Source organism: Grampus griseus (genome assembly GCF_964374135.1).
Source record: "Grampus griseus genome assembly, chromosome: 19".
Lineage (NCBI taxonomy): Eukaryota > Metazoa > Chordata > Mammalia > Artiodactyla > Delphinidae > Grampus > Grampus griseus.
In genome coordinates, this window is record NC_139013.1 from 30,618,128 (window position 1) to 30,643,025 (window position 24,898).

Genomic DNA, 24,898 nt, shown 5'->3' on the forward strand with positions numbered 1-24,898 from the left:
GTTCATTTAGTAGATCTTTACTAAGCAGAGCTCTGCAATCCCTTATCCACAATCTCAACATCCAAATCGCGCTGACAACCCAAAGGTTTCTTGTAACTCACATGGCAGCCAATATTGACCTAGACCGATACGTAGCCATTGGTCTTTATTGTTGCTATACGTTCATTCACTTTATCCCACCATATGTTTCTCTGTGGGCATATTAATGTGGGGGCTGGGGTGCTGCCCCATCCCCCCACCCCTGAACATATCACATAATATGCAGCATATGTACTGAATTATCTGTCTACGAATGGAAAAGCTCTGAATTCTGAAAACCACCTGGGACTAGGGACCCATATTCACTACATACCTGCATACCAGCCAGGCACTGTACTAGGTTCTAGCAATACCAAGGACCATTACTCACTCACTCCCTGCACTAGGGATATAGAGATATATTTATCCTAGACACTAGGATATAGAGATGGATTTCTTTCCTTCCTTCCTTTCTTCTTTCCATAAACATTTATTCAGTGTGTATTTTGTGGCAGATTCATTTCATTCATTTTTTATTGAACAAATGTTTCTTATGCATCCACATGCCCCAGAACTTCCCGAGGCACTGGGTGCAGTGATAAGCAGGCACTCCCCCTGCACTTGAGGGACTTAGAGACTTGCGGTGGATGGACATGACCGGGCACTTTGGTACGGTGCTGTACACACCAGAGCAGAGATGTGTTCGAGGCCCTGTGGTGCCCGCAGGAGGGAGCAGGTGGCTTCCTCGGGGAGGAAGGCTTTGGAGGATGAATTAAGTTTGTCTGGTTAATGGAGGAGCAGGACTGAGGGGAGCCACAGGAGCTGAGAGGACCAGTTAGGAGCAGAGAAGTGTAAGGAGATCAGTGGAAGAGGCTGGCTGCAGCATGGGAGGATGCTGGCAGCTGTTTCATGCTATGGAAGGAATAGAAAGTTTATTCTGGGGGCTGGGAACAGAAAACGAGAAGCATGCTTTGACTTCCACTTCAGAAATAGCCCTATGGCTGCAGAGTGGCCCAGACTGAAGGCAAGGGATCCATCAGGTCCTAAGGCTTAGAGGGGATGTTTGGTGAGTCTTGGTTGTCTGGTGATGAGAGTTGAGATGAAGGTTTCAGATATTTAAAATATGTTAGAGGAATTTCTCAGGCTGGATTGGAGATGGCCTCATGGAGGAGGAGGCCATTGATCTGGGCCTTAGCAAAGGGGAACATTTGAGCAGGAGGGCATTTCCAGAGGAGAAGGTATCCTGAGCTAGGTCCTAGCAGGTGGGAAGTAGGGTGTGTGGGAAGCTGCAGGAGGACCAGAAGGGCACGCAGTCTCTCTTCCTCCCAGTAGCAAGGCAGGAAGTACTTTCCAAATGGTAAGTAGTTTTCTCATGCAGAAGCCATAGTTTTGCTCCAGAACCCTAGGGGTCTGCACTGTGACTGCCCAGCTGGGGCTCGCCAGAGGCTCCACATGGCATATGTACCCCCCTTGGATACCTCAAGCACCAAGGTGTCTGCTGGTCCTATGGGCCACGCAGGGGAACTTACACCAGAACCTGGGCCTGCTGCAGAGCCCTCACTTGCTCTGGGCCTGATTGAAAGCAGTCGGCCTTCAGAGGACCCAGTGAATGTGTCCCAGCAGCATTCCCTGGCGTGGTATACGCTGCCTCCAAATCTCAAAGAAACCTACGAAGGGCTGTACCTCTGTCTTAGTGTTAGGGGGTTGAGGTGCAGTAACTTTTCCCAGTGTTCCCCAGAGCACCAGACTCCCAAGAACATCACCAATGTGGCAGACCTTGAACCTTTATGATGTTTCCCTTCCATCCTCTGGCATTTGTGCTGGGGCCACATTGAAGGACTGAAGACTGGGAGGCAGCCTGGTGTCAGGTCAAAAAAGCATGGGATGGGGCTTCCCTGGTGGCGCAGTGGTTGAGAATCCGCCTGCCAATGCAGGGGACGTGGGTTCGTGCCCCGGTCCGGGAAGATCCCACATGTCGCGGAGCGGCTCGGCCCGTGAGCCATGGCCGCTGAGCCTGCGCGTCTGGAGCCTGTGCTCCGCAATGGGAGAGGCCACAACGGTGAGAAGCCCATGTACCGCAAAAAAAAAAAAAAAAGCATGGGATGCTCTGTTAAAGGACTTGGCAATGGGTTTCAGAGGGAACTGACAGAACTGAAGGCCTGCTCTGTGCCAGGCAGCATGCTTTTCTTTTTGTATCTTGTGTGATCCTCTGAACAACAATTGTTGTTGAACAACAACAACAATAAATAAACAACAAGTTTTTTTTTCATAGAAGAGGTAACTCCAAGAGACCAACTCGCTTAGATCAAAGAGTAAATGTCTGGAGACAGTGCTGGTACCAGGAGCAGGGCCAGCCTCAGGAGTGTACAACCTGTGTAGTTCAAAGGGCCTCATGCTTAGAAGAGTCCTATACTTGGTTGAATGTTCTGTTGTCACTACCTTGAAATTCTTAGAGTTTTTGAACAAGGACCTCACATTTTTCACTTTGCACTGGGCCGCACAAACAACTTAGCCAGATCTGCCCAGGGGTGGCTGTTTCTGAAATATTTCAGAGAGGCGTGCATACTGTGATTAGAGAATGAGATTTGGATGCAGATAGACTTGTGAAGGAATCATGGTTCCACCACTTTGGACAAACTACTTAACCTCTCTAAACCTCAGTTCCTTCACCTGTCAAATGGGGCTGATTTTGATACTTGCATCATAGGGTCACTGTGTGGATTAAATGAGACAATGCATGTAAAGCACTTAGAATTTTGCCTGCAAAGGCAAATGTTTGACTGTTGTTGCTGTGTGTTGGCTGTTGCTGTTGACCTAGATCTCTTGCAACCATGATGTTTTACAGCACATCCCTGTCCAGTATTTATACCTTGTGGCTAATGAATATTTCTACAACAAACACTCTCTGATTGATATACGAAATCGCTTCCTGGATTTGCTTGGAGATGTGTTCTTTGTGCTCCCTGAGCTGGTAACAGCTCAATATCACAGAGGTGAGTCTCCTAGCACCGCTCCCCCTGCAAGGCTGGTGGCTGCAGGGATCCCTGTTGCCTGCTGACTGTCTACCTGCTCTGGCCTTCTGTTCCTTTGATGAGAGGGAGTTCCCAAGGCTGTCTGGGATATAGCCCTGCATGCTGACCTTTGCAGTTCCCCTGCCTTTCAGAGTTCAGGAATGTTGATCAGTCCTTGTTGTTTATATTCCTTCCCCTTCTTCAGGACCATGTAGAAAAGCTCTACCCCTGCATATTTTCTGGGGCCTGGACCCCACTTTCCTTCCTCTTCGGAAGTGTCTTCCCAAATATCTTAACTCTAAGCAGTAGTGGAGCAATCAGAAAGAGAAGATTACTCGTGGGGAAGCAAACCTGCCCTTCTTTCTTTTTAAACAATTTTTATTTTTATTTATTTTTTAAATTGAAGTGTAGTTGATTTACAAAGTTGTGCAAATTTCTGCTGTACAGCAAAGTGATTCAGATATATATATGTGTATATATATATTCTTTTTAATATTCTCTTCCATTATGGTTTATCACAGGATATTGAATATACTTCCCTGTGCTATACAGTAGGACCTTGTTGTTTATCTATTCTATATATAATAGTTTGCAACTGCTAACCCCAATCTCCCACTCCATCCCTCCCCACCCCCCTCCCGCTTGGCAACCACATGTCTATTCTCTATGTCTGAGTCTGTTTGTTTCATAGATAAGTTCATTTGTTGTCATATTTTAGATACCACATATAAGTGGAATCTCATATGGTATTTGTCTTTCTCTTTCTGACTTTCTTCACTTAGTATGATAATATCTAGGTCCATTCATGTTGCTGAAAATGGCATTATTTCATTCTTTTTATGGCTGAGTAATATATATATATATATACACCCTACATCTTGTTTATCCATTCATCTGTCGATGGACATTTAGGTTGTTTCCATGTTTTGGCTATTGTGAATAGTGCTGCTATGAACATAGGGGGTGCATGTATCTTTTTGAATTATACTTTTGTCCAGATATAAGCCCAGGTGTGGGATTACTGGATCATATGCCAACTTTATTTTTAGGTTTTGTTTTGTTTTGTTTTGTTTTTTTGTGGTACACGTGCCTCTCACTGTTGTGGCCTCTCCCGTTGTGGAGCACAGGCTCCGGACGTGCAGGCTCAGCGGCCATGGTTCACGGGCCCAGCCGCTTCGTGGCATGTGGGATCCTCCAGGACCGGGACACGAACCCGCGTCCCCTGCATCGGCAGGCGGACTCTCAACCACTGCGCCACCAGGGAAGACCTATTTTTAGTTTTTTGAGGAAATTCCATACTGTTTTCCATAGTGGCTGCACAAACTTATATTCTCACCAACAGTGTAGGAGGGTTCCCTTTTCTCCACACCCTTTCCAGCATTTGTTATTTGTAGACTTTTTAATGATGGCCATTCTGACCGGTGTGAAATGGTATCCCATTGTAGTTTTGATTTGCATTTCTCTAATAATTAGTGATGCTGAGCATCTTTTCATGTGCCTGTTGGCCATGAGTATGTCTTTTTGGAGAAATGTCTATTTAGGTCTTCTGCCCATTTTTTGATTGGGTTGTTTGTTTTTTTTGTTGTTGTTGTTGAGTTATATTAACTGTTTGTTTATTTTGGAAATTAAGCCCTTGTCAGTCGCATCATTTGCAAACATTTTATCCAAGTCCATAGGTTGTCTTCTTGTTTTGTTTATGGTTTCCTTTGCTGTACAAAAGCTTGTTAGTTTGATTAGGTCCCATTCGTTTATTTTTGCTTTTATTTCCATTCCCTTGGGAGACTGACCTAAGAAAACATTGTTTCAATTTATGTCAGAGAATGTTTTGCCTATGTTGTCTTCTAGAAGTTTTATGGTGTCATGTCTTATATTTAAATCTTTAAGCCATTTTGAGTTTATTTTTTTGTATGGTGTGAGGGTGTGTTCTAACTTCTTTGATTTACGTGTGGCTGTCCAGCTTTCTCAATGCCACTTGCTGAAGAGACTGTCTTTAAGATCTCAGAATGCAGTGATTGCAGAACGAATGGATTAAAAAAAAGTAATCCAACTATATGCTTTCTACAAGACACTCACTTTAGAATCAAAGATACAAATAGGTTGGAAGTGAAAGGATGGCAAAAGATACATTCCATGCAAACAGTAACCAAAAGAGAGTTGTAGTGGCAATACTTAAATCAGACAAAATAGACTTTAAGGCTAAATAGTTACAGAGAAATTGTTCCAGACTAAAAGAGACAGAGAAGCACATTATATAAGGATAAAATAGTGAATCCATCAAGAAGATATAGCAATTAAAAACCCAGATGTACCTTACAACAGAGCCCCAAAATATATGAAGCAAAAAATGACAGAATCAAAGGGAGAAACAGACAGTTTTACATTAATAGTTGGAGACTTCAACCCCACTTTCAATACTAGAACAACTATACAAAAGATAGACAAGGAAATAGAAAACTTGAACAATACTATAAACCAACTACATTAAACAGAAACATAAAGAACACTTCACCTAACAACAGCACATTGCATATTCTTCTCAAGCACACATGGAACATCCTCAGCTATAGACCATATACTGGACCACAAAACAAGTCTCAGTAACTTTTAAAAAGATGTAAATCATACAGAGTGTCTTTTCCAACCACAGTGGAATGAAGTTAGAAATCAATAACGAAAGGAAATCTGGAAAATTCACAAATGTTTATAAATTAAATGGCACTTTTTTATAGTTTAGAAAATTGTGGCAAAATATGCATAACAAAAATTTTTACCATTTTAATAATTTTTAAGTGTACAGTTCAGTGGAATTAAAGTTCATTCACATTATTGTGCAACCTTACCACTGTCCATCCATCTCCAGAACATTTTCATCATCCCAAATTGAAACTCTGTACCCATTAAAAAATAACTCCCCACTCCTTCTGTCTCTATGAATTTGACTATTCTAGGCACTTCATATAAGTTGAATCATATAATATTTGTCCTTCTGTATCTGGCTTAATTCACTTGGCGTAATGCCTTTAAAGTTCATCCATGTTGTATCATGTATCAGAATTTCATTCTTTTCTAAGACTGAATAATATTCTATGGTATGTATATAACACATTTGGTTTATCCTTTCGGCCATCAATGGACATTTGGGCTGTTTCCACCTTTGGTTGTTGTGAATAATGCTTCCATGAACATTGGTATACAAATATCTGTTCAAGTTGTGGCTTTCACTTCTTGGGGTGCATACCCAGAGGTGTAATTGCTGGATCATGTGGTTATTCTATGTTTAATTTTTTGAGGAACTGTTCTATTGTTTTCCACAGTGGCTGCACCATTTTACATTGTGCACTTATAATGCACAGGGTTCCAAGTTTTCCACATTTTTACCAACACTTGTTATTATCATTTTTAAGTAATAGCCATTGTAATAGGTGTGAAATGGTATCTTATTGTGGTTATGATTTGCATTTCCCTAAGAATTAGTGATGTTGATATCGAATATCTTTTCATGTGCTTATTACCCATTTGTATATATTCTTTGGAGAAATGTTTATTCAAGTTCTTTGCCTATTTTTGAATTTAGCTGGTTTTTGTGTTGTTGTTACTGAGTTTTAGGAGTTCTTTACATACTCTAGATATATTAATCTTTTATCAGATAAATGATTTGCAAACATTTTCTCCCATTCTGTGGATTGCCTTATTATTTTGTTGATAGTGTGCTTTGCTACAAAATAGTTTTTAACAACAAACTCTTAAATAATCAATAGGTCAAAGAAGAAATCACAGGGAAAATCAGAACATACTTTGAGATGAATGAAAACAAAACCACAAGATTCTGAAACTTATGGGGCATGGTGAAAGCAGTGCTTAGAGAGAAATTTATAGCTGTAAGTGCATACATTAAAAAGCAAAAAAGGGCTTCCCTGGTGGCACAGTGGTTGAGAATATGCCTGCTAATGCAGGGGACACGGGTTCGAGCCCTGGTCTGGGAGGATCCCACATGCCGTGGAGCAGCTGGGCCCATGAGCCACAACTACTGAGCCTGCGTGTCTGGAGCCTGTGCTCCCCAACAAGAGAGGCCACGATAGTGAGAGACCCGCGCACCACGATGAAGAGTGGCCCCCGCTTGCCACAACTAGAGATAGCCCTCGCACAGAAACGAAGACCCAACACTGCAAAAATAAAAATAAATAAATAATAAACTCCTACCCCTAACATCTTAAAAAAAAAAGAAAAAAGCAAAAACGATCTCAAATCAATAACCCAACCTTCCACCTTAAGTAACTAGAAAAATAAGAGCAAAGTAAATCCAACCAGAAGGAAGAATATAATAAAGATAAGAGCAGAGATAAATGAAATAGAGTATAAAATCAATAGAGAGAATGGATGAATATAAAATTTGGTTCTTTGAAAAACAACAGAGACTTCCCTGGTGGCGCAGTGGTTAAGAATCTGCCTGCCAATGCAGGGGACACAGGTTTGATCCCTGGTCCAGGAAGATCCCACGTGCTGTGGAGCAGCTAAGCCCGTGTGCCACAACTACTGAAGCCTGCACACCTAGAGCCCATGCTCTGCAATGAGAAGCCACCACAATGAAAAGCCCACGCACCACAACGAAGAGTAGCCCTTGCTCGCTGCCACAACTAGAGAAAGCCTGCGCGCAGCAATAAATACCCAATGCAGCCAAAGATAAAAGTAAGTTAATTAATTTAAAAAATAAAAATAAAAGAGTGTTTATTGAAAAAAAAGAAAAACAACGAAATTGACAAACTTTTAATCAGACTGACCAAGAAAGAAGACTCAAATTAGAAATGAAAGTGGGTGCATTACTACAGACATTACAGAAATAAAAAGGATGATTATGAACAGGTGTATGGCAACAAATTAGGTAGATGAAATTGAGAAATTCCTAGAAACACAAAAACTACAAAAACCAATTCAAGAAGAAATAGAAAGTCTGAATATACCTATGACAAAAGAAATTATTGAATCAGTAAGCAAAACCCTACCAACAAAGGAAATCCCAGGACCAGTTGTCTTCACTGGTGAATTCTAGCAAACATTTAAAGAATTAAAACCAATCCTTCTCAATCCTTTCAAAAAAGTGAAAGAGGAGGGAATACTTCGTAACTCGTCCTGTGAGACCAGTAGTACCCTGATAGTAAAGCCAGACAAAGACATCACAAGAAAAGAAAACTATAGACCAATATCCCATATGAGCCTAGTTGCAAAAATCCTCAACAAAATCCTAGCTACTGAATCTAGCATATTAAAAGGATTGTATCCCATAATCAATTGGGATTTATCCCAGGAATATAAGCATGGTTCAATATATGAAAATCAATCAATATAATATACCTTATTAATAGAATACAGGAAAAAACACACAATTATCTTATTAGATGCAGAAAAAGCATTTGACAAAATTCAACACACATTCATGATGAAGACACTCAACAAACTAAGAATACACAGGACCTTGTTCAAACTGATAAAGGACTTATGTGAAAAACCCACAGCTGATATCTTACTTAGTGGTGAAAGACTGAAATCTTTCCCTAAGATCAGGAACAAGATAAAGATGTTTCCTCCCACCATTTCTATTCAAGTTCTAGCGAGGACAAATTAAAAGGAATCTAAATTGGAAAGAAAGAAGCAAAACTGTCTCTATTCACAGATGGCATGATATTATGTGTAGAAAATTCTAAAGAATCCACAAAAAACCATGAGAGTTAATAAATTCAAAGTTTCAGGATACAAGATCAGCATACAAAAGTCAGTTTTATTTCTACACACTAGCAGTGAACAATCAAAAAATGAAATTAAGAGAACAACTTCATTTAGAATAGCATTAGCATCAAAAAGAATAAATTACTTAGAAATTAATATAACCAAGGAGGTACAAGATACGTGCCCTGAAAATTATAAAACATTGCTGAAAGAAATGAAAGAATAAATGGTTTGGAAGATTTAGATTTAAGATGGCAATACTCCCAAATTTAATGCAATTCCCATCAAAATTCTGACTTCCTTTTTTGCAGAAATGGACAAGCTGATCCTAAAATTCATATGGAATTTCAGGGGACCCAGAATAGCCAAAATAATCTTGAAAAAGAACAAAGCTGGAAGACTCATATTTACTGATTTTAAAACTCACTACAAGGCAATGGTAGTCAAGGTGGTGTGCTACTGGCATAAGAATAGACAAACAGATCAATGTCCAGAAATAAACCTATATATATCTATAGTCAATTGATTTACACAAGGCTGCCAAGACTATTCAATGGGGAAAAAATAGTCTTTTCAACAAATTCTGCTGGGACAACTGAATAACACATGCAAAAGAAGGAAATTGAACCCTACCCTCACACCATAATCAAAAATTAACTCAAAATGGTTATTTGTAGTGAGGTGGATGGACCTAGAGACTGTCATACAGAGTGAAGTTAAGTCAGAAAGAGAAAAACAAATACCGTATGCTAAAACATATATATGGAATCTAAAAAAAATGGTTCTGAAGAACCTAGGGGCAGGACAGGAATAAAGACACAGACATAGAGAATGGACTTGAGGACATGGGGAGGGGGAAGGGTAAGCTGGGACGAAGTGAGAGTATGGCATGGACTTATATATACTACCAAATGTAAAATAGATAGCTAGTGGGAAGCAGCAGCATAGCACAGGGAGATCAGCTCGGTGCTTTGTGACCACCTAGAAGGGTGGGATAGGGAGGGTGGGAGGGAGACGCAAGAGGAAGGAGATATGGGGATATATGTGTATGTATAGCTGATTCACTTTGTTATAAAGCAGAAACTAACACACCATTGTAAAGCAATTATACTCCAATAAAGATGTTAAAAAAATAATTAACTCAAAATGGATCAGAGACCTAAATGTAAGAGGTGAAACTGTAAACCTCTTAGAAGAAAACAGGGTACATTTCTATGACCTCAGATTTGGCAATGGATTCTTAGATATAACACCAAAAATATAAACAAAAAAGAAAAAAATTGGACTTTATCAAAATTAAAAATTATTGTGCATTAAAGGACAATATAAAGAAAGTGAAAAGACAACCCACAGAATGGGAGAAAATATTTGCAAATCATATATCTGATAAGGGTCTATTATTCAGAATATATAAAGAACTCTTACAAGTAAACAAACAAACAAACAAAAGGCCAAACAACTCAAATAAAAAATGGGCAAAGGATTGAATGGACATTTTTCCAAAGAAGATATACAAATGGCTAATAAGCACATGAAAAGATGATCAACATCATTTGTTATTAAAGAAATGAAAATCATAACTACGAGATACCACTTCACATCCACTAGAGTAGCTACAATAAGCAAACAAACAAAAAACAACAAACAACAAATCCAGAAAATAACATGTTGTTGAGAATGTGGAGAAATTGGAACACTCATATACTGCTGATGGGAATGTAAAATGGTGCACCTGTTGTAGAAAACAGTTCGACTGTTCCTCAAAAAGTTACACGTAGAGGTATCAACAACCCAGCAAATACACTCCTAAGCAACTATACTCCAATAAAAATTTTTTAAAAATAGGTGGTCAAACAAAAATCTTACATGAGTGTTCATAGCAGCCTTACTGTAACCAAAAAGAAGCAACAACCCAAATGTCCATCAATTGGTGAATAGATAAACAAAAGGTGGTGTATATATATACAATGGATTATAATTTAGCCATGAAATATTGATACGTGCTACAATACGGATGAACCCTGGAAAAACTGCTTAGTGGAAGAAGACCATAAAAGGCTATATGTTGTGTGATTCTATTTATGTGAAATGTCCAGAGTAGGCAAATCTATAGCACCATAAAATTCCCAAGGGTAAGGGGAGGGGTGAGTGAGGGAATGACTGCTTGAATGGGTCTGGGTTTCTGTCTGAGGTGATGAAAATGTTCTGGACCTAGATAGTGGTGATGGTTGCATAACATTCTGCACGTACTAAAAGCCACTGAATTATACACTTTGAAATTGTTAAAATGCTGACTTTTATGTTGGTGAATTTTTAAAAATTACTGTGAAGAAAATGCAAAAGCAAGCCACAGACTGGAAGAAAATATTCACAATACAAATCTGACAAAAAATTCATATCCAGAATAGAAGAACTCTTACAGTTCAGTAGTGAAAAGACAAATAATCCAATTACAAATGTGTAAAAGGTTTGAAAAGACACTTCACTAAAGAGGATGAATGAAAGCAAAATGCACATGAAAAGGTGCTCGACATTGTCATCAGGGAAATGCAAAATGAAACCAAAATGAGGCAACTATTTACACCTGCTAAAATGGCTAATATTAAAAACTCAAACCATATACCAAAAAGTATTGCCAAGGGTGGAATGTTCAGAACTTCTGGTGGGAATGTGAAGTGGTTACAATCACCCTGGAAAACTGTAAGTTTCTTATAGACATACACTTACCCTGTTACTCAACCGCAGAAAAGACTTGTATATGGATATCCACAGCAGCTTTAATCATAATAGCCCAAAATTGGAAAGAACCCAAAATGTCTATCGTCAGATGAATGGATAAGTAATTTATGGTATATTCATGCAGTAGCTTACTACTTGGTGATTAGGAGTCAATTATTGATACAGGCAAAACATGGATGAACCTCAAAAGTATTATGCTGAGCAAAAGAAGCTGGATACAAAAGAGTACATTTTGTGTTATTCCATACAGAGTTCAAGAACAAGCAAAATTAATCAACTGTGATAGGAATAAAAACTTTGGTTTTCTCTTGGTAGAGTGACTAGAAGGAGATACAAGGGAACTTCTGGGGTGATGGAAATGCTCTCTATCCTGCTTGGGGTGGTGTTTACACGAACGTGCATGCATTTGTAAAAACTCATCAAAATGTACACTTAAAATCTGTGCTTTTTATTGTCCATACATGATACTTCTATTAAAAGAGAAAATGAGAGGAAAGGAAGCAGAGATAATAAGGCAACTTCACTGTAAGGCTTGCTAGAAGGAATTTAGAGAAATAAGCCAGTAACTGGAGGGGAAGTTGAGACCAAGAGTATGTATTGATATGTTTGTGTGTGCTTCTGTGTGTGTGTGCCCATATGTGTGTGCACACGTGTGTGTGCTTTAATGAGAGACTTTGTAAGCATGTTTGCTACTGATGGTGATGATCCAATAGAGAAAAACTGATGATGCAGGGAAAGAGGGGAAATTACAGAGCAAAGACCTTTAGAAGAGAGGTGAAGAAACATAGGATGCAGCAGAGCATCCTGGTAGCAGGAAATAATTTTGTTCTGTTTTCCCCAGACAGTTGAACCAGGGTCAAACAAAGGAAGTCACAAGGAGGTAGATCTCGGATCAGTATAAAGGGTTTTTTTTTTGAGAAGTAGTACTGTTGCCCTCTCAGGCCACCCTGAGGGGTAGTGAGTTCTGTCTCCAGGGGCACAAGGGCCACTGTAGCAGGAAACACTAGCCTCACATTGTCTCTGGGCTGTTCCACCCACGAGTCTGTGGATCCCAGACTAGATGGATGGAAATGCAGGGCCAGCCCCTACTGCCCCCTGCATGCATGCCTGCCACAAACCCTTCCTACCTTTCTGCAGATGCTGGTGCACCTGTCTACTTCTATGAGTTTCAGCATCGGCCCCAGTGCTTAAAGGATAAGAACCCACCTTTTGTCAAAGCTGATCACACTGATGAAATCCGCTTTGTCTCTGGAGGTGCCTTCCTGAAGGGCGACATTGTCACGTTTGGTAAGAAACTGGCTTCAGGGGCTCCTGCTCTTGCAGGAACATGAGCTTGGGACGAGTTGGGGAGAAGATGAGAATCTCCATTGTTAGCGCGAAGCCTCACCAACCGCAACACTATGCAGGGGCTGGGAGGACTGGCATGGTGGTTTACAGACACAACCTTTCGCTGGAGAATGTCTCCACTCGTAGTTTTAGAAAAAGAGGCCATGAAAAAGACGGGCCAACATTTGCTTGATGAGTGTTTTTCTCTAGACTAAAGCCTATAGGGGTGGGCACTTGGGGGCACTCATGCAATCTGATTTTTTTTGAAAAAAAAAACCCACCCACTTACTTCCTTCTCTTTGACATCTGGTCTCACCCTCCCTGCCCTTCCCAGAGCTCCCGTGAGGCTACCACTCAGGGCTTTCAAAGGCAAGAACCACATTTTTCATAATTGCAGCTGAAAGTTGTCTGGATCCAGGTGATCTAATGTAAATGCTTGTGAACTCTTTCTGGTGAGGTTAGCTCATTTATTCCTGAATTTATGACCTGTTCAGTGCCTAAAATAATAAGCCAATCAGATGAGGTGATCAAAATTTAAAAAACCATAAGAACTACACACAGGAGTTATGACTAAACTATTTAGTTAAAAAATTGCACAGTGTAGGCTCTTAACCAGTTCATGCTAGCCTCTCTGTGAAAAGGACAGAACCTCTCCTCTAGAGTGTGTCTGTGCAGTGCAGTTTGTTCATTGTTTTATTTATTCTTTCTTATCTTATAATGCCAATACTAACAGAACTACCTCCTAGGTTGTCATAAGGATTAAATGAAACAATTCTCATAAATCATATGGTGAGTGCTTAAGAAATATTACTATTATTATTACTCAGTAACCATCACTGAACCTGTACTATGTGATGGGCACATGGACTCTCAAAAATGGAAAAAATGAACAACATATGTATGTATCAAAGGGTTAAATTCCTTGGTATCTAAAGAACTCATAAAATCAATGAGAAAAACACAACCCAGTCAAAAACTGGGTAACAGATATAAATAGTTTATGGAAAGGGAAACATGTGGCTTTTAAACATAAAAATCCATTCAACCTCGCTCATAGCAAAGAGGATTAAAAACTAACCTTGACCAAGGACTCATTTTTCATAGATCAAGGTTGAGAAGAACATTTTACATAATGTATTTGAGCAGGTGGGGGAAAATTGATAACCTCATATGTCAATGGAAAACTCTATCAAAATTTAAAATGCGTGTAGTTTTTAGCCCAGCAATTCAACTTCTGGAATTTTTTATGCAATTAGACTTCCACATGTGCAAAAATATACACACACAAACACACACTAAAACATTGCTTTTACGAGCAAAAGATTGAAAAAAATGTCAAGACCCATCAATACAGTACTGGATACATGAATTATATACTTACATATATATATTTATGTATTGTATATTTATAGAGCAACAAAGAACAGTAAATGGAAGGTTTATAGGCAGCAATATGGAACTAACTCCTGGATACAATTTTAGTGAAAGAGAAAGATGTATAATGTGTGTCCACTGTAGCATCAAGTGTGTTAAAAGTGTCTGCTTAAACCCTCATGCACGTCTAGACTCCTTCGGAAGTTCCCTCAAGAATGTGGTAACAATGGTTGCCTCTGAGGCTGGTAACTGGGTGACTAGAGGGAAGAGATGGAGAAACTTACTTTCATTAGATATACTTCCTGCATTTTGAACTTTGTGCTTTAAGCAGTGTTACATTTTCAAATAAAGAAGTACAATAATTGATTGATTGATCGAGAGAGAGAGGTGTCTCTGTCCCCAAGGAACTTGCAGTCCCGTGGAAAGGGCAGGAAGAGTGTTGGATGGTCAGGGAAGATGTGTGTTCAGCCTCCACCATTTGGAACCATGATTCTTCAGGCAAGTCAGTATCTGCAAATACGCAATGAGTGCAGTGAAACAGCTGAGCAGGAACATGATGCTATATTGGGCTAACTTTGCTCGGAATGGGTAAGTGAACCTCCCAGCATCCTCCGTAACCAGGTGTTTGAGGCTGAAAATCTCTCACTTCCAGGAATCCTAATGGGGAAGGCCTGCCCCTGTGGCCGGCCTACGATCAGACCGAGGAATACTTACAGCTGGACTTGAACATGAGCGTGGGACAGAGACTGAAAGAGCTGGAGCTGGAGTTTTGGACGGACACCCTCCCCCTGATGATGTCCTCTTCCAGAACGCTCCTTGCTTCTCTTTCTTTCTTAACCTTCCTTTCTCTGCTCCTGCCTTTCATTTTCTCTTTTGCTCCTATCTTTGTGTGATTCTGGTTTTCCTTCTCCTTCTGCGGTTTCTCCCACAATCATTAGCTTCATCTGTGTTTAGCTACTTTACGGAGTCAACTGCTTTAGCTGATGTTTTGGGAACTTGGGGATGATCCTTAAAGAATTATTTTCAACGTCAAAAAATGCAATTTGGGGCTTCCCTGTGGCGCAGTGGTTGAGAGTCCGCCTGCCTATGCAGGGTACATGGGTTCATGCCCCGGTCCGGGAAGATCCCACATGCCGCGGAGCGGCTGAGCCCGTGAGCCATGGCCGCTGAGCCTGCGCATCCGGAGCCTGTGCTCCGCAACGGGAGAGGCCACAACACTGAGAGGCCCAAGTACCAAAAAAAAAAAAACAAAAAAAAAAACAACGCAATTTGCCTTGGAAAGCTACCAGATTTCTTCAATAAATCTGCAGGAGGGCTGGCCTATTAGTTGGCATCATAATGATCTTGTTACTCATATAAAATAAAATAAGAATGCAAAATATGTACAGGGAGCAGAATTTAATTATGGGCTGAAAACTCTCCCCCTCTACCCCAGCATCCAAGATGAAGTGAACTTTCTAACATGTCTTGGTGTGTGTTACCTGAATTATGTGTCCTCCAACCCCCATCTAGGTGGGTTTTAGCCACGAACCAAGCATGGATGTCCTGAACATCACTGCCTTGAACTGGCTCTCTTCTCTGGCTCAGGAGTTATGTCGGGGAGAGGGACACACCAGAGACCCTGCTCAGAAATGGAAAACAGACGTCCTCCAAGTTCTGGAATGCAGAAGTCAAACACCAGGCAGCAAGTTCAGTCAGAGATTTCCAAGAAGAAGGGATGTTTTACTGATGGGGTGGAGACTAATCCATCATTCAATAAATCTACATTGGGTGCCTGATATGTACCAGCAATAGCCCTACTGGGGTTACAACAGTTAACAAAGACATACTCTCCATCAAATGGTGAGCAAACAGACAGTAAGCAAACATTCACACAAGTGACTATCTTAAGATACAAAGTTGAAGAATTCATTTAGTAAAGGAAGGTGTTTTAAGAAAGTGTAAGAGGGGAACCTCATTGAGGTGAAAGTCTTAGGAAGCTCTCTCTGGAGAAATAACATTTGTAATAAGAAAGGATGAATTAAAGTTAACCAGATGATAAGTAGGGAGAATGTTATACATACCATCATTCAAAGGATGCACTTTTACTTTTTATATCCATATAATTCCTGTTACATCCATACAATTTACCCAGGTAATTACTATTTATTTCTGATTCCTTCAAAATTACACGAGGTACATAGAATAGGAGGGTCTCTGAAGTGTCAGTAACTTACAGTTCTTCTGGGTCAGAGATCTTCAACTTATAGCCTGAATCTGACCTCCAGAAGAGTTTTGGTTAGCTCACACAATGTCAAATATGTTTTGGAATTAGTTTCCACCTAATTTTAAATTAGGGACATTTTACATTAAAAGCCATATTTCCAGCTTCTCAAAAACAACAACAACAGATCCGGCAACATTAGAACTGTATTCCCACATGGTAACTAGGGCTTCTGAAAGCCCATATAACACCTTCGTGCAAATTATAAGGTATCCTTTCCTCAAAACCCTCTACAGAAAATATCTACATCTATGATATGAATGACGTGTCCTCTGAAATAGTGTCCTTGTGCAGTGCACAACCTTCATAACTGTTCTCAGCAACCCTGATAAAACAATCTGCAGGAGCTGAGGAGTGGCTATCCCTTTACAAAGGCATGAACTCTCAACTTTCCCCAGTCTTCACTATTCTCCATTGTCTTGGTCCTGGCCCATTTCACTCACTGGTATTACCTGCCCCCTGAAGGTGTTTAAGTTTGGACCCCTTACCTCTCATTTTACAGTAATCTGCAAGGGGGAAGGGACTCACCCAAGATGACTTGTGAGTTAGCAGCAAGTCAACACCAGGCCTTGAGTCTCTTGTCTCTCCAGCACAAGACTCTTCCTGCCATGCTTCCTGCCTCCCTCAGCAGATGGTCCAAAGCTGTTGGATTATCTCTAGTTTAGGTGATTTTGAGAGTTGTGGGTCAGTGATGTTCGGGCCATTTTATGGTTGTTAAAAGAGGGACTGAGCCGCATACAAGCAAGCTGGAAATTCAGTTGCCTCTGCAGCTGCAGAAGGCTAATTTCTACATTGGTATTTGGCAAAACTAACAGCTAGAAAAATATCACTCAACTCATATTTTTAAATATTATTATATTAAATGAAATTACACATTATTTATATACTGCTTGCAGTCCTAGTGTCATCAAATATGGTTCTTATTTTGGTTGGTACCTTGCAGGAGGGAGCATATATCCACTTCATCCAGATACAGGGCCCTCTTCCTTCCTTGTTCCTGTCCACATGCAATTAAATGTTTTATCAAATTAAAGTTGAAATATAAATGACAGTTGGAGGGCTTCCCTGGTGGCGCAATGGTTGAGAGTCTGCCTGCCGATGCAGAGGACATGGATTCATGCCCTGGTCCGGGAAGATCCCACATGCCATGGAGCGGCTAAGCCCGTGAGCCATGGCCACTGAGCCTGTGCGTCTGGAGCCTGTGCTCCGCAACGGGAGAGGCCACAACAGTGAGAGGCCCATGTACCGCAAAAAAAAAAAAAAAAAAAAAAAAAATGACAGTTGACATCCAGGTTTTTTTCATTTAATTTAGAATTTTATATGGGGTGTAAGTAGAAGATACACTTGGAGGGTTTTTCCAAAATCCAGTGCCCTTCCACACCCAGTCCAACTTAGGCATAATCTTCTTGGCTAGGACTTGGGAATCTGTATTTTCAGTTTTTACATGTTCAGTGCACACCCTGAATAAGAACTGCTGAGCCTTAAGCATGTGTCATATGTATTTTCCAAGTTGCCAGAGGGTCTTTAAAAAATCAGCTTTTATGGGGCATGGCCAAGATGGCAGAGTAGGAAGATCCCAATTTCACCTATTTTCATGGGCACACCTAAATTACACCTATTTACAGACCAACTATCAATGAGAATGTCCTGAAGACTAGCAGAAAAGATCTTGTATAATTAAAGATAATAATTTTAAAAGGAACTACAATGAGATGGGTAGGAGGCGCAGAGATGTCATATAGTCAAGATCCATACCCCTGCATAGGCAACCCACAAACAGGATTATAATTACAATTGCAGAGGTTCCCCTCAAGAGTGAGGGGTCAAAGCCCCACACTGGGCTCCCCAGTCCAGGGGTCCTGCACTGGGAAGATGAGCCCCCAGAACATTTGGCTTGGAAGGCCAGTGGGTCTAACTTTCATGAGAGACAGAGGGCTGTAGAAAATAGAGTCTCCATTCTTAAGGGCACACACAAAATCTCACATGCTTGGAGAACCAGGGCAGAAGGAGGAATTTGAAATGACCTGGGTCAGACTCATTACAGAAGGCAAACATCACCCTGATACTGAAACCAGGCAAAGATATCACAAAAAAGAAAATTGCAGGTCAATATCACTAATGAACATAGATACAAATTCCTTAACAAAATATTAGCAAATTGAATTCAACAATGCATTAAAAGGAACATATACCATGATCAAGCAGAATTTATGCCAGACATGCAAGGATAGTTCAATATCTGCAAATTGATCACTGTGAAACACCACATCAACAAATTGAAGACTAAAAATCATATGATAATCTCAATAGATATAGAAAAATCTTTTGACAAATTTGGACATCCCTTTATGATAAAAACTCTCAAAAAAGTGGATGTAGAGGGAACAAATCTCAACATAATATAGGCCATATATGACAAACCCACAGGTAACATCATACTCAATAGTGAAAAGCTGAAAGCATTTCCTCTAAGGTCAGGAACAAGATAAGGATGCCCACTTTCACCACTTTTATTCAACTTAGTACTGGAAGTCTTAGCCACAGAACTTTGAAAAGAAAAAGAAATTAAAGGAATCCAGATTGGAAGAAAGAAGTAAAACTGTTACTGTTTGCAGATGACATGATACTATATATAGAAAATCCTAAAGACACCACTGAAAAAAAATTAGAACTCATCAATGAATTCAGTAAAATTGCAGGATACAAAATTAATATACAGAAATCTGTTGTGTTTTTATACACTAGCAATGAGCTACCAGAAAGAGAAATTTAGAAAACGATTCCATTCACAATCACATCAAAAAGAATAAAATACCTAGAAATAAGTCTAACTAAGGTGATAAAAGACGTGTACTCAGAAAACTGTAAGACACTGATGAAAAAATTGAACATGACACAAACAAATGGAAAGATATACCATGTTCATGGATTGGAAAAATTGACATTGTTAAAATGACCCTACTACCCAAGGCAATCTACAGATTCAACACAATTCCTATCAATATACCTATGGAATTTTTCACAGAACTAGAACTAGTATTTCCAAAATTTGTATGGAAATACAAAAGACCCAGAATAGCCAAAACAATATTGAGAAAGAAGAACAAAACTGGAGGTATCATGTTTCTTGATTTCAAACTCTGGTACAAAGCCACAGTAATCGAAACAGTATGATACTGGCATACACACACGCACACACACACACACACAAAGACACATAGATCAGTGGAATAGAAGAGAGAGTCCAGAAGTGAACTCACACTTATATGGCCAATTAATGTAGGACAAAGTTAGCAAGAGTATACAATGGGGTAAAGACAGCCTCTTCAATAAATGGTGCTGGGAAAACTGGACAGCAACATGCAAAAGAATCAAACGACTGCTTTCTCACACCATATACAAAAATACATTCAAAATGGATTAAAGACTTGAATGTAGGACCTGAAACTATAAAATTTGTAGAAGAAAACATAGCCAGTACATTATTTGACATCAGTCTTAGCAATATTTTTTTTTGGATCTGTCTCCCCAGGTAAGGGAAACAAAAGCCAAAACAAACAAATGGGGCTACATCAAACTAAAAAGGTTTTACACAGCAAAGGACGCTATCAACAAAACAAAAAGGCCATCTATTGAATGGGCGAAGATATTTGCAAATGATATATATGATAAGGGGTTAATATCCAAAATATACAAAGAACTCAGAACTCAACATCGATAAAACAAACAACCTGATTTTAAAATGGTCAGAGGACCTGAACAGACATTTTTCCAAAGAAGATATACAAAGGCCAACAGGCACATGAAAAGATGTTCAGCATCACTAATCATCAGGGAAATGAAAATCAAAACCACAATGAGATATCACTCACACCTGTTAGAATGGCTGTCATCAAAAAGACAACAAATAGCAAGTGTTGGGGATGTGGAGGAAAGGGAACCCTTGGCATTGTTGGTGGGAATGTAAATTTGGTGCAGTTACTATGCAAAACAGTATGGAGAATTCTCAAGAAAATGAAAATAGAACTGCCATATGATCCACCAGTTTTACTCCTGGGTATTTTTCCAAAGGAGACCTAAACACTAATTTGAAAAGGTATATGTATCCCTATGTCCATTGCAGAATTATTTACAATAGGTAAGATATGGAAGCAATCTAAGTGCCCATCAATAGATGGACATAGAAGATGTGGGGTGTGTGTGTGTGTGTGTGTGTGTGTGTGTGTGTATATATATATATATATATATATATATATATATATATATACACACACACAGTCAGCCATAAAAAAAGAATGAAATCTTGCCATTTTTGACAATGGATGGACCTAGAGGTTATTACGCTAAGCAAAATAAGTCAGACAAAGAAAGACAAATATCATGATTTCACTTATATGTGGAATCTAAAACACAAAACAAATGAACAAACAATGAAACAGGAACGTAGTCGTAGATGCAGAGAACAAACAGGTGGTTGTCAGAGGAGAGGGGGTTGGGGAGAAGAGAAAAACAGGGGAGGGAGATTAAGAAATACAAACTTCCAGCTGTAAAAAAATGAGTCATGATGTGAAATACCCAGTGTGTGGAATATAGTCAATAATTATGTGTTATTGTATGGTGAGAGATGGTAACTAGACTTATCATGGTGCTTTTTTTGAAATATATAGAGATAACAGATCACTATGTTGTGTAACAGGAGCTAACAGTGTTGCAGGGCAATTATACTTCAAAAACAAACAAACGAGTGAACAAAAACTAGCAAACTTATATAAAAAGAGATTGTATTTGTGGTTACTAGAGGCAGGGGTGAGGGAGGGGAAATTGTATGAATGTTGTCAAAAGGTACAAACTTCCAGTTATCAGATAAATAAGTACTAGAGATATAATGTACAGCATAATAACTATAATTAACACTGCCATATGTTACAAAGAAAGTTGTTAGGAGAGTAAATTCTAAGAGTTTTCATCACAAGGAGAAAAAGGTTTTCTGTTTCTTTAATTTTGTATCTGTATGAGATGATGGCTGTTCACTAAACTTACTGTGGTCATCATTTCATGGTACATATAAGTCAAATCATTATGCTGTACACCTTCAACTTACGCAGTGCTATATGTCAATTGTATCTCAACAAAACTAGAAGAAAAAAATCAGCTTTCATATCTGACTGATGTGGGTATATCACAATCTCTTTAGCCAATAGTGTGCTCCTGGATATTTATGGGCATAATTTGATGAGTAACTTTGGGAATGAGTACTTTTACTTTTTTACTTTTTTTTTTTTTTTTACAGTCCAGGTCTTTTATTTTCTTCACACCCATCATGCCATGAATTCATAGGGAATGGGCTGCAACAGTTCAGGCTCCTTTCCGTTGGTTCTCATGAAGTGTGCTTCTCTGGGTGGAGCAGGCTGGCGCTTCAGTTGACCCCAAGTACCTTTCTCTTTGGCTTCCTTCTTTTTCTGACCATTTTCCTTCACCGGTTTCAGGAAGCTATCTCGGCTCTTAGAGTGCTTAATATGCTCGATAGGCACATTAATTCTCTTGGTAAGAATCTTGCCCTTAACTTGTTTGTTTATAATGATGCCAACAGCATGCTGGGTAACATTGTGGACTCTCCCAGTTTTACCATGGTAACGTTTGTGGGGCATTCCTTTTTGAACAGTGCCCATTCCCTTGATATCTACAGTATCACCTTTCTTGTAGATTCGCATGTATGTGGCCAAAGGAACAACTCCATGTTTTCTAAAAGGCCTAGAGAACATGTAGCAGGTGTTCCTCCTCTTTCCCTTTGTGTTGGTCATTTTGGAGAATTACTGGAAGATGGCAGTTCCGGCCAAAAGGTGAGTACTTTTACTTTTTAAAATTACTTATGGCTTCTGGATTTGCAGAAGATCAACTGGATCAAAGGCCCTTTGATTTGATTTGATTTTTAAATTTTTTATAAATTATTTATTTTGGGCTGCGTTGGGTCTTCGTTGCTGTGCCTGGGCTTTCTCTAGTTGCGGAGAGCGGGGGCTGCTCTTCATTGCAGTGGGTGGGCTTTTCACTGCGGTGGCTTCTCTTATTGCAGAGCACGGACTCTAGGCACGTGGGCTTCAGTAGTTGTGGATCACAGGCTCCAGAGCACAGGCTGAGTTGTTGTGGCGCACAGGGTTTAGTTGCTCCATGGCATGTGGGATCTTCCCGGACCAGGTCTCAAACCTGTGTCCCCTGCATTGGCAGGCAGATTCTTAACAAGTGTGCCACCAGGGACACCCCAAGGGCCCTTTTAAAATTACTCTCCTTAGGTTCTACAAATTCAATTCCATAGGGTCACATCAGTTCACACTCATCAACAGTACAGGTACATGTATTTCACAATCACTTCTGCTTTGTCATCATTGTAAAAACATAAAATATGTAACACTTTCTTGTTGTAAATTTTTAAAATTATTTATTTACAGAAAAATCCTTTATTTTTTTCAAACAATCTTGAATTTGAATTACTAAATCAAACCCAAACAAAACTTTAGAGACAAATCAGCCTTCGCCTGTGAATTTCCTGTCATCCAGCAGAGGTCAGCAATGTAAAAGGGGAAAAAAAATTCCCTTCCCTCAGGGATCCTGGGATGCAGGTGATATGATACCCTAGAACTTAGAAGGAAAAGAAAACCATACAAAATAGTTACGTTACAAACCTATACCATTAATCATTGTCCCTTTTCCCTGTAAGATTTGGAAAGGGGAAAAGTACAGTTCATTACCTCAAAAGACTGAAATGACTCGCAGGCGGAACAGAGTTTGGGGCCAGCAATTTTTCTCTTTCCTGTTTTTTCTACTTTCCCATCAAGTCCCTAGGAGCCTGCCTCAGATGGGCAGAAAGTAGTTCCTTCCCCTGTGTGTACCTGTTCTTTCTACTCTTGCCTCAGTGGCCCTTTGGGCTCTGGACCTTTCTGCGTGACCCCCAAAGCCCGATTCTTCTCCCTTTCAGCCTCTGGTCTTGGCTGAAAGTCACGGGTTTTCCCTCCTGGCAGAGGTGGAACAAGGTGCAAGGTGGGCTCAGGACCTGTACCTGGGAGGCTGCTGTGCCTGGCACTGCCCCAGGTAACAAATCTACAAGATGAACCCCCTTCCCACAGCTGAGACTGACCCAGCCCGCCATAGCTCTTCTGCTCTGCTAAAAGTTTGTAAGTGTGCACCTCATTTTATTCCCTGGGAAGGGAGGAGTGGGGAGAGAAAAACCTGTCACTTGATTATGTCCAAATACAAAGGAATTCCTGGGCAAAGAAGTTGCTGTGCTCCATGGATGGGTTGGGTCTCAAATTGGGACCTAAAGAATGGATGGGGGGATAAAGGCCAGCAAAGGTGTGTGGAAGCTCGACCATAAATGTGCAGGGCGGACATATATACACTACCAAACGTAAAATAGATAGCTAGTGGGAAGCAGCCGCATAGCACAGGGAGATCAGCTCGGTGCTTTGTGACCACCTAGAGGGGTGGGATAGGGAGGGTGGGAGGGAGGGAGACGTAAGAGGGAAGAGATATGGGAACATATGTATATGTATAACTGATTCACTTTGTTATAAAGCAGAAACTAACACACCATTGTAAAGCAATTATACTCCAATAAAGATGTAAAAAAAAAAAAAATGTGCAGGGCGGGGAGAGGGCCAGACCAGTCGGCAGCATGGCTGGTATTGTCACAGTTGCTAGAGCACAACTTTGAGGCTTAGGGAACAGCTTTTATACCTTGACCTGTAGGAAACAGATTTCTTTGTTTAGAGTGGGATGATTGATAAGAGGTGAATTTATCTACCCATCCATCCATTCATCCACTATCTATCATCTATATCTATCTATCTATCTATCTATCTATCTATCTATCTATCTATCTATCTATCTGGGCTCCTTTATAGGCATACCTCATTTTATTTCACTTGACTTTATTATGCTTTACAGATATTGCATTTTTTACAAATTAAAAGTCTGTGACAACCCTGTGTGGGGCAAAACTATCGGTGCTATTTTTCCAAAAGAATTTGCTCACTTTGTGTCTCTATGTCACATTTTGGTAATTCTCACAATATTTCAAACATTCTTCATTATTATATGTGTTATGGTGATCTGTGATGAGTGATCTTTGATCTATTGTAATTGTTTTGCGGCGCCAGAAATCATGCTCATATAAGATGGCAAACTTAATAAATGTTTTGTGTGTTCTGACTACTCCATCTATGGACCATTCCCCTCTGACTCTCCCTCTCCTCAGGCCTCCCTATTCCCCAAGACAAAACTATATTGAAATTTGGCCAGTTAAAAACCCTACAATGGCCTCTCAATATTCGAGAGAAAGAAAGAGTTGCACGTCCCTTATTTCAAATCAAAAGCTAGAAATGAGTAAGCTTACTAAGGAAGGCATGTTGAAAGCTGAGATAGACTGAAAGCTAGGCCTCTTGTGCCAAACTGT

At 39.9% G+C, this 24,898-nt stretch overlaps 2 protein-coding genes across 2 annotated transcripts in view; one reads left to right on the plus strand and one right to left on the minus strand.

Moving 5' to 3' along the window:
- CES5A (carboxylesterase 5A) overlaps positions 1-15,082 on the plus strand; it is a gene marked incomplete at both ends in the record, with an annotated part of 267,282 nt that extends 252,200 nt beyond the window's left edge. Inside the window, 4 exon segments of the mRNA XM_082677811.1 lie at positions 2,864-3,011; positions 12,627-12,776; positions 14,723-14,777; positions 14,842-15,082. Coding sequence (XP_082533937.1) covers positions 2,864-3,011; positions 12,627-12,776; positions 14,723-14,777; positions 14,842-15,082 — 594 coding nt within the window.
- Positions 15,083-21,749: 6,667 nt separating this feature from the next.
- On the minus strand, positions 21,750-22,277 carry LOC309836541 (large ribosomal subunit protein eL21-like). The gene has a single exon (XM_082676640.1). It carries the CDS (start codon positions 22,251-22,253, stop codon positions 21,771-21,773), a length of 483 nt encoding a protein of 160 aa, XP_082532766.1. The 5' UTR covers positions 22,254-22,277; the 3' UTR covers positions 21,750-21,770.
- Positions 22,278-24,898: the final 2,621 nt, after the last annotated feature.